The 10,925-nt window shown below is 49.1% G+C and overlaps 1 protein-coding gene across 2 annotated transcripts in view; it reads left to right on the top strand.

Annotated features, from left to right (window-relative positions):
• The first annotated feature begins 3,547 nt into the window (after nucleotides 1-3,547).
• Nucleotides 3,548-10,925, top strand: part of CCDC34 (coiled-coil domain containing 34) — a 48,966-nt gene continuing 41,588 nt past the window's right edge. Inside the window, exon 1 of one of the 2 annotated variants that reach the window (XM_019519491.1) lies at nucleotides 3,548-3,863. In XM_019519491.1, coding sequence (XP_019375036.1) covers nucleotides 3,694-3,863 — 170 coding nt within the window. In that variant the 5' untranslated portion in view covers nucleotides 3,548-3,693. The remainder of the gene's footprint in view (nucleotides 3,864-10,925) is intronic. The other variant, XM_019519492.1, reaches the window with a different exon arrangement.

Here is a 10,925-nt window from a genome sequence, read left to right as displayed (position 1 = left end):
GATGATCTGCTCAGGTCCCTTCTGACCCTAGGAACTATGAAACTATACATTTCCTTTAGGCCTTGATTCTACTTAGCCAGTGAGCTTAGTGTATCTGATGAGACAACTCAACATCCATTAAAGATAGTGTAACAAGATGTAGATAGAGGAGCTCCCTAACGGAATGGAAGTCTGTGTCTACATTTGTGATGGAGACATAGTTTTCTCTTACTGTAAGATTTTGGTACCATTTTGGTCCAATATCACGATTAACTAACTGATAACCTGGAAGAAGCAGCTGTCATTGATTTGACCTCCATTTTGGTTGAAGAGATGAAATGCCCATGAATTTAGTCTTGTTGGCCCAGTTTGGATAATCATTATAACAAATGGTTGAATTGTTTAGACAAGAAGCACTGTTCATTGGTGATGTAATCAGACTGAACAAAACTGTTTTTGTAGCTATCATCAAGTAGTTTCTAAATCCAGGTTATAACCAATATTATTTTTCTAGCTGCTGCATTGAGTAGGTAGCAACTCTTAAATAACTGAAGTGTCATATAAATAGTATGAGAGGATTCTTCAAAAATGTAGACTTTCCTCTATCAGGAGTTGCTGCCATGTTTCAGGCTCTTCAGTGACTTCTATTGAGATGTTAGGATACCAGGTTTTCTGTGAAGCTGCAGATGTACTGAACCATGATTTTGCCTGCCTTGTATGAAAGGCGTGTCATTTTTTTGACATCCACCTCTGCTGTTTCATTTCATATTTAAATGAGATTAGCAATGAAAACAATAGCTGAACCCAGCAACTGTTATTCTTATCTCCAATTCAATTTTAGTGGCTTTCCTGGTAGTGAAATATTACTGGAATGGAAGAAGAACAAATTAAGAAGTGCATTTTCCATAGAACGACATAATGCAGTTGGCATTGTGTATGTGCTAGAATCTTTGGTGGCGGGTCAGAGCATCTTAAAGACGTAGCTAAGGTTGATCTTGATCTCATGAGATTCAATCTAAAAGGGGCTATCTCCCAATACTGTGGCTAGCTGTGGGTAACTAGGGTTCTGGTCACCACTCTAAATGCAGTGCCGCTGCATCCACTTTTGTCCTTTGCTGCCAGCAATGAGAATTAGCAGCACTTGGGGAAGGGCAGACCAGTTAGGGCAGGTTTGATGCTTTGGCTGTAGGGAGTGGAGATGGAGTTGCTTGCAGCCAGTAGGGCAGCTGAGGATTTGTGGGGGTTGCATCCTGGTAGCCCTGGTCCCTTTGTTAGTCTCAGGTCCTGCCCATGGAAGGTGCTGCTTGTTGCAAGGTGGGGGAAGGGGGTGTCAGCACAGTGTGCAGCCAAGAGATTAATGCAGCCCCCTGACTGATGCCTTTGTCACCTCCTGATTCCGTGTTTTGATCTTCCAGAGGCCATGGGAAGCGGCACGACTGGGTGATGGGCCAGCTATTGTAGGCTGTAAAGATGTTCCTGTGTAAGGGAGACCGTGGCTGTTAGCTGTGTCTGTACTTCTACCCATAGCAGTAGCATCTCCACTGGAGTGGGAGGCATGGAGCTGATAAGGGGACGGGGGCTAGGTAGCTCTCATGCTGCCAGGGTATAAGCATTAACTGTTACACGTGTGCTGTGTCCCCAGGGATCTACGAGGAAGAGGATAAACATTTTCAGAATGTAGTATAATATAATTAAAAGTATTATTTCTTCCAGAAGAACATCGACAGAGAGCAATGGTAAAGTATACTACAAATGAAATCAGATGTTAATTCTGAACAAAGAAGCATGAAAATTGTTTTCAGGTATGCACCCGCACTAAGTAGAAAGGTTAACCTCTGGTGGTGTCAAATTTATGCAGATCTGTGAGAAATGGAAATCGTGGTATGTATGTTAAATCTGAAATGGTGGCTTTTGGGGTTTCTGGCCTCAGATCAAAGGGAAGTCATCTTTTGTTTAATGTTGCTCAGTCAATTAGTGACATGTCAATATAGGGTTTTCTTTGTTACAACATAACTGTTATCTGATCTGCTAAAATTGAGGATTATATGCACAAGGCATCCTCGCTGGAGGACAGTGGGGGTTATTGTGTGAAAAAGGTGATGTCTGTATTTAGTAATACTAAATACCATATTCACTCAAATCCAAGACAAAGACCCCCTGTTTAATGGTGGTGGTGGTGGGGAACTGGTCATCTCCAAGTACAAGGTGGCTGGGGTGTGTGTGTGGGGGGGGCAGGCAGCTTCTGTAGCTCTGACTGGCCCTGACCTGGGCTTGGAGCCATGGCAGCTGCTTGCCAACCTCCCCCCCCTGCCCCGCAACTCTGGACACAGACTTGGCAGCAACGGAAGAAGTGCCCCCAGAGTCTCCCCTGTCCATCTGTTTCCACCCCCCACCTCTGCTGCTACGTCTGTCCTCAGAAGCCAGAGCTGCTGCCACTGCCACAACTGCTACGTGGCTGGGCTGAGACAGCTATCCTGTGCTCTCGCCCTAGCAGGAATGGGGCAGGAGCTGTGTGGCGGAGGCAGAGCTGCAGGGTACAGGCTGCTGGGAGCAGAAGCTGTGGGGGATGGGGAGCAGAGGAAGTAGGGGGGACAGGTGGGGAGGGAGAGGCAGCAGGGAGCAAGGGCAAGTGCCAGGGCACGGGCATCAGGGCCAGGCAGCAGAGGTACAAGTGTGTGGGGGAAATAAAGGATAGGGATCAGGAGGCTGCCTGTCCCCTCTTGCTACCTGCTCCCCCCGCCCCCCAGCTTCTGCTTTCCCCACTCTAGCAATGGAGTTGGGGGATACATTTAAAATGACCCTCCAAAATTCTAGACATGGACAACTGTAAAAATTATAATTTGTCCACGTCTGGAATCTAATTAGTGGGACATCATCTTAAATTCAGAGTTGTCTTGGCTCCTGGTAAATATAGATAACTTGATTTGAGCAGTTGTCAGCAGTTGTGTGCATCACACAGGATTAGGGGTTTTTTTAAGTATTTTTTTTTGGACGTTGTCATGGTAACATCACTTTTTAAAAAAAGTTAGACCAAAGATGCACCAGTGACAAACAGTTTGAATTTCCAAGGTCTAACCAAAAGCTCACGGGAAAGCAGGAGGCGGGGCGTGACAGGGATTTTCATTAATTTATGTAGTTATTCATGAGATGTCCTCCTGTAGAGTTTAGACGATGGTTGGGACAGGGATATAATCCTGCCTCAGGCTGGGGCTTGGACTAGAGCAGTGGTTTCCAGCCTTTTTCACCGGCGGGCCCCTAAACAATGTTGAATAGCAGAGCAAGACCGCTTTGTAGGGTAAGTAACGGCTATTTACACTCTTTTGATCCATCCTACTTACCTTTCCCATTAAACCAGGGCCGGGCGAAACGGCCACAGCCAGACTCCATTTCCCAGCAGTCCCTGCTGCTGCCGGGCCGGGACCGCTTGTCCCTGCGTCCGGAAAGGGACTACTTGTCAGGCTCGCGGAAGGAGACATTCACGCTACACACGCAGTATCTCGGTTGCCATGGAGCCCGCGGCGGGCGGCGATTGGCGGCGCCGCGGGGGCCGATGGGAGCGCGGCCTTGTTTCAAAGCGGCGGGGCCCTCACGCGGCCTTGTGGTTGTGGGGGCAACTGGCGGGTGCGGTGACGCAGTGGGGCTGTGTGTAGTGACGTGACAGGTGGTTGCCTAACACCACTAACGCTTCCGCCCCGCCAGGTGCTGGCGCCCGCCATGGAGCGCGCCGAGGCCGCCAGGAGCCGCGGGCGCGCGGCCCCCTCCAGCGCCAGTCCCATTGACACCCCCCCGCGCTCTGCCAGTTCTGGGGACGAGGCGTCGCTCAGCTCGTCCATGGGCTCCTTCTCCCGGGGCCCCGCGGCCCCGCCCCGCGCCCGGGGCCACAGGTAACCGCTCCCCCCTCCCCTTCCTCTTCCTACGCATCGTGGGTGGGGAAGAGCCGTGGCCCTCCCTGGACCTCCTGACGTCTTGCTCTCAAGTCAGGTCGCCCAGCGGTTCCCAAACGGTGGGTCGCGATAGGGGTGGCTGATTAACCAGCTGTGTGGACCGATTCCAATCCAGTAACCGATATCGAGTTAGAGTGCAAGGCATCTTAAAACACCGACCTTATCAAGGAACCTTTTGTCGGTTTGTTTTGCATCTGTGACGCCTACATGTGCCCCCAGCCTGCTCTGGCCCTCAAGGAGGAAGGCAGTGACAGCCTTATGTCCACTTGTGTAGCCTGTCATGCGCAGCCTGGCTCCCTGCACAGCCCTGGGCAGGCGGGGTGGACCCTTGTGTGGACAGCAGTGCCGGGTGCGTTTGGAGCCCAGAGCGAGCCACTGCCTTGGTGCCAGCAGGCCCCACATGGCCAAGCTGTGGCCACTGGGGAGGAGCTGCTTTTGCAAAGGCACCCAGTGCCCAGCAGAGCAGGACATCCCTTGCAGGGCACCTTCCCTGGCCACGCACAGGCCAGCATCGCCATGGTGCTCATGCAGTGTTGCCATGGCAGCAGCAGGAGCCCATAACAGTCCTTTTGCTGCTGAACATGGTGCCCTGTGACTGCGTCCCAGTGCCCTTTTCTCCTCTTGTTGCTTGTCAGGACTTGTAATCTGCCATGCGCTCAGGCCCATAGTGGGGCATGGAGCCCGCAATGCTTGCCAGGGTGCTCCAGGCACGTGGCCATATTTATCGGCTACAATGACCCAAAATATTCAATAGCTGATAACATCATTTCTCCTTTTTAACAAGGCCGATCTGATAGCCAACCGATATATTGGTGCGCCCCGAGTGAAAATGTTCATGTTTGATCATTACAATAAAAGTGCTGTATTATTTGGCAAGCTAGTGATAAGCATTTCAGTATGTGCATGGACTAACACAAATCTAGGAAAGCTTCTCCAGGACCAGAGGAGCTGACTCCAAAAGCATGGTTGTGAACACAGTGCTTCGACAGAATTTGGTCCAGTTGATCATCCAGACATGGAGATCACTGAGGGAAGTCGGGCAAGCTGTATCAGAAGAGCCCCTCCCCCTATGGTTCCTGTACCCTCCACCGCAGGTGGTATGCCTTTTGTGCATGGACAGAGTGGCAAAGCATCCCAGAAATGTCCCACAGGGAAATGAGTGGCAGCGTCCGTCAAGCTGCTGCTGTACTGCTACTGGGAGAGCAGTGAGAGGGGAATTTCTACCCGAGTGATAAGAGCTTGGCAAAAATTACTGATATGATCTTAGGTGGAGCTGCCAGCACTTCCTACTCTATAATGATTCTGGGCCAGGCATGTTTTCAGTAAGCCTGGTGGTAGATTACTTATGGTGTATTTATTTAATAGATAGAAAATGTCATACTGTATAACTATTCAAATCACATTTTTTCACACATATCCAAGTTGAGTTAAGGGGTTCATCTAATAAAAATTTCCTCTCAAGAACATGTACCCTTCAGAAATCTGTGATCTTCTGAAAGCAAGCGTAGTTTTGTATAGACTAGCGCTTCAGAAAGTGGACCTATGGCTTTCTGTCAGATTTAGACAATTTTGCTTTGTATAATCTATGTAGATCTTCATAGCAATAGGGTTTTCTACACCCAAATGAATGCTCGGATGACCAGCTGTAGTCATTCTTACTCATTTTTTGATTCATTGCATAAGTATTTTATACAAATTGGAGAAGCACTGGCAAGAGAGACTGGGAGCACCAGGCTCCAGAATACGCTGTATTCTAGTAGCTAAGGGAGGAGAAAGATGTATGTTTGAATTCCCTCCTGCAGTAGAGGGAATTAAACTTTGTCTCCTTCAGCCTTGGAGTATTTTTAAGATCGGGTTTTCAATTGAAAGTTAAATTTATCCCTCTGTTGCCTATTTATCCTGTTTTCTGCAGCTAAAACTTCAGAGAAATTAATACAAATTAATGAGTGATTTCAGATTGCTTTTTGTATAGTACTTAATATGAACTTACTTTGCTTCCACTGAAATTAATGTGTCAAGTTAGGGTCAGGAATAATTTTTGTGGCCTTATTTCTACAATTCGTTCATTTTGTCATTATCTTTTCTGACAAGGAAATAATTTCCATTATTCTGACAAGGAAATAATGGAACTGTAATCTAACTAGAGCTACATGCTGAAGAAGTATTCTAGATGCCTTCTGCAAAGTTACGAATCTGCATAAAAGTACATTGGCCTCTTCAACTGCTGTGTCACATTATGAATTTGTATGCATTATCATAGCTTCTAATTGTTACATTTCAGTTTGATGCCCTCCATTGAATAGGTATTTTAGATGATTGTAGATTATATTTTAAATTATTTTCTAACAAGTGAATTATCTTGAATTTTTCAAGTTAAATCCTATGTTGTTTTCTAACTATAGGCCTCATGTTTGTCAGCTTCCCATTTCTGTCCTCACTGATGTTCCCAGTTTAGTGAATACTGTGTGTACCTGAATCCAGGACAAATCTGAATTTAGGATGACTCCCCAATTATTAGATTTTAGACTTGGAAAATTATAAGTTGCTTTTACTTTTCCATGTCAACAATCTGGGTGTTGAAGGATCCTCTTAAATCAGGAGTGGGCAAAATAAGGGCCGGATGCGGCCTGTGGAGAGTGTTTGTACGGCCCATGACAAGTCACTTGGTCCCGCCTGGCCCAAGTGCTGTCTACCCATGGCATGTCCTTCTACCCCCTGAGCATGCAGCAGGGCTGGGGCAGCTTCACAGTTGTACTTCCTTTCTAGGCAGCCCAGGTGGTAGCAGCTCCTGGCCCCAGCCCTGTGGTACCGGCAGGGAACCCGCACGCTTAGCCCTGACCCCGGCTAGCCCCGTGTCTGCTCCGTACTGCCTACCCAAGCTGAGCAGCTGCAGTGGCTGGAAAGAAGCTGCTGCTCAGCACAGGTGAAAAGCAGCCCCTCACCACTGCTGGGCTGTTCTTGCTGCAGCTGCCTGGAGTCTATGCCTGGGCTGCCCTGCTGTTCCTCTGCACTGTCACTGCTGCCCTGCAGGGTGGCCCAGAGGCAGCAGTGACAGCAGCAGAGAGAAGCTGCAGAGCAGCCTAAGCATGGGCTCTGGCCAGATGCAACAAGAATGGCCCAACACCAGTGTGGGAGATGGGTGCTTTTGCCCCATGCCAGCAGCAACTTCCGCCCAGCTGCTGCTCAGCGTGGTTGGGTGGTCTAGAGCAAGTGTGGGGTGGGCTAGGTTGGGGTTGTGCGCGTGGGTTCCAGCTGGTCCTCTCTGACTGGGGTGAATCCAGAGTGGGCTGGGGTTGGAGTTGGGGAGCACGCTGTTGGCAGTGGCAGAAAGGAGCCAAAGGGTGTGTGGGCTCCAGGCTCTTGGGTGGGAGGGTGCCGACTGGCTCAGGAGAGCATGCCTGCTCGCTTGCTCATGTGCATATGGCTTACCCTAGACCAGCTCTTTGGCAACCATCTCCCCTACATGGAAAAGCTGTGTTAATGCTGGGGCTTTGAGGTGGTGGCCCCAGGAGCTCGTGTATACCGCACCTCCCCAGCCTGGGCCCTGCAGCTGCAGCTGTTGCTATGGAGCCCATTGGCTTCCATAGCAACAGCAGGCAGGGGAGGGTGGAGCCGGAGGCTCCAGTAACCAGGGTTGTAGGTGTTATAAGCCACCGCCAGCAGCAGCCGCCACAGCCCTAGGGTTCAGCGGGCCCGTTTGCCCTGCCAATGTGTGGGAGAGCTGTCCCCCCCGGGGCACACGTGCATGTGTGTGTCTATGTCCCACGCACACCTCACCATACCCATACATCTTCCCTCAAACACCATACCTACCCACATCCCTCCACAAATCCCACATCCCCTCACACCCCACCACACATCCAGCCCCCACAACTACACCCCACATACATATACAAGCCTAAGACTTTATTTTGAGCTATTTTGTGATTGGCTCTATATACACTATGCAAACACATGTAAAAAAAAAAAGGACAAAAATATTTTTACAATAAAATATACCAAAAATCAAACATTGTTTATAATATATGATTCGGTATTTTTCCAGTTCTAAGATGGCAAAAACCTTTTGCCAAAAAAGAGTATTTCTGGGGGCAAGGGGAGGGACTACCAGAGCCAAAGGTCAGGGGTTGGGGAGGGACTTTGGGTCCCAAGATGGCAACCGGGGGCAGGTGGGGCTACTCTTGCAGCCCTTGACAGCTCGTCAAATCTCATTAAGCGTTCCTCCAGATGAAATAAGTGTGCACCCCTGTGTTAAATTCATTCCCCCACCACTGCCACAGAGACGTAGTAGCAGGGACAACAGTAGCTGGGGGATAGGCAGCCTGCCTCACAGCGCCCCCGCCCTTGTTACTTGTATCCCCTGTGCCTGCCCCGCTGCTGCCTCTTCCCCTCGGTGCCTCCCCCTGCTGCCCTTTTCCCTTGTGCTCACCTCTTACACTGCACACACCTTTCCCATGTTCCCCCCCCCAGCACCATGCACCCTATCCCTCTCATTTCCACCTGTGCTGCACACCCCACTCCCTGTGCCCCTTCCATGCTCCCCCACCTTACCCTGGGGCCTTTCCCTATGCTCCATGCATCCCTTGCCCTGCACTGCCCCCTCTGTCCTTTCCCCTGTGCTGCCACCCAGACTGCACGCCCCTGCCTCATTCTCCCCTTAGTACTGTACACTTCTTCCCTTTAGTCCCTCCAGCACTGTGCACCCCTTCCCCATGTGCCCCCCTGTACCATGTATGATCCATACTCAAATCTAAAATGAGAGGTTCCCTCCCATGCTGCATGGAAGGAAACCTCATCTTAGATTTGAGTAAATACGGTAATTCATGTTTCTGACTTGTAGTTGTTACTAATGAAAATAAATAAGACTACATTTGAAGCCCAAATAGTGCCATTGCTTTTGAGTCTTCAACACTTTTCACATATTAAAAATGAACATTCTTTAAATAAAGATTCAGTTTATCTTAGCAATATTGTACAGTAAACTCTGGTTAATTTATTATTCCACAGGATATGTTAATAATGTCCAATTTTTCCAGTAGTGACCAGTTATCAGGCATTGATATTTGGTGTGGAGAGAGGGGGAGGGGACACAGGACAAACAACAAATTAGGCCACGGTGGCAAATAATCCTATGGCATATTAACCAGAGTTTAGTGTACCATAGGGGTGCACTGATAGAGATTTTTTGGGCTGATACCAATGGCCGATTTTTAATGAGCCGTATTGGTTGATACTGATCCAATTGCTGATATGGCCCGGCAGCATGGAGAGTAGCATCCAGCTGATAAGTCTGTTGTGGTGGAAGGGGCGAGGGGGGAGGGAAGGAGTGTGGGGGGACAGATTGAAGCCTCTGCGGTGAGGGAGGGAGTGGGGCTGGTTTTGGGGCTGGGGCAGGCGTTGCATGGGCAGGGTGCAGGACACAGGCATGCTTCGTCCGGTGTGGGGGGTGGCTCCCACTGTTGTGCACACCCTGGGAAGGCATGGAGGGGTGTATGCCCCCTGGATCTGTGTTCAGGGCGAGGGTAGACTGCCGTTGGGGCCAGAGGTGGTGACAGGCTCTTCCCAGCGTGGAGTTTGGGCCAAGCTGCACTCGGGATGGACGGCAGTGCTGCTGAGAGGGCGGTCTACTGCAAATTTTGGGGTAGCTGCAGCCCACCCCATAGCCCCTCTCCAAGCACCACTGCCGTCTGCCTCAAGTACAGCCCTGGTCCAAACCCTGCTGGGAAGAGCCCAGCACTATCCTTGGCCCCAGCCTGCAGCAGCAGCCCACCTTGCCCTGCATGCAGATCTGGGGGGCACATGCCCCCCATGCTCTCCTGGGGTGAATGCAGTGACAGGAGCCACCCCCCCCCGCATCCCCTGGATGAGCTGCTCATGGCTCTGTCCCCTGCCCTGCCCCGCCCTGCCTGGGCAGTGCCAGTCCCACTCTCTCTGTTACTGTGGAAGCCTCAGTCTGCCCCTCTGCGCCACTTTCTTTCCCTCCTCCACGATAGACTTACCAGCCTGACACTGCTCTCCAAGCTGCCAGGCAGTACTCTTAGCCTTGTGCATGCTGCAGCTGCGCTCATGCTCACACTTGCGGCATTTATTGGCGACGTTGTTGGCCACATCAACCAAAAAAAGCTGATTTCTGATGATGTCAATTTTTCTTTTATTGGTGCTGATATGATATGGTCTGATGTATTGGTGCACTTCTACTGTACCATTCATTTCTGGGTGCTCCAGAAGCATCTTTAATAAGACAGTGTACCAACTCAGAGAAGTGAAGGTAAGGAACCACTTACATTCAGCATAAATTGTTGGGTGGAAGCAAAAAGGAATTTGTATTCTTGTATTTTCACCTTTAAATAACAGAAGCTTCTATAAGCAAGAAAATGCATAGAAAGCTCACAGATCAGTAGCTTATAAAAGTTTATCTGCATTTATCAAACATACTTTCATACATGAGAGAATATTTGTACATAGTAATGAAAATACTTTATTGGTACAAGGTTAGGATGCTTACTTATGTATGGGCAAGCTGTGGTTAAATTATGCAAGATATTAGAGTGCTAATAGAACCTTTATACTATTCCATCTTGCGTTCTTTGAAATATCCATTTCTTAACTAGTTTTTTTTTCTGTAAAAGGTATAGAAAGGATTTTTAAAATTATATTAGGACCACTTGTGTTTGTTCTTAAAGTTCAAGTACCTTGATGCCTTGGATCCACTATACAATATTTATGTAACCTACTCCAACTTGCTGCTCAAGACCGCATCAGTGTGCAGTTATTGACCACTAATTAGCAGAGGTGCATCAACACATCGGTCCAATATCAGATCAGTCCCGATATAAAGAAAATTGGTTATATCAGAAATCGTCCCAATGGGGCTGATAATTTGGCTGATAAATTCCTGTGTGCGCACGCAGATAGCAAGCAGCACAGCTTGGCAGTGTGGAGAGCTGCCTCCAGCTGGTAAGTCCGTTGTGGTGGAGGTGCCTATAGGGTGGATCCTGGGGA

This window comes from Gavialis gangeticus, unplaced genomic scaffold (genome assembly GCF_001723915.1).
Source record: "Gavialis gangeticus isolate Ggan-Ray unplaced genomic scaffold, GavGan_comp1, whole genome shotgun sequence".
Taxonomy (NCBI): Eukaryota; Metazoa; Chordata; order Crocodylia; family Gavialidae; genus Gavialis; species Gavialis gangeticus.
The sequence above is the reverse complement of the archived record's forward strand: the minus strand, read 5'-3'. Positions and strand labels throughout refer to the sequence as shown.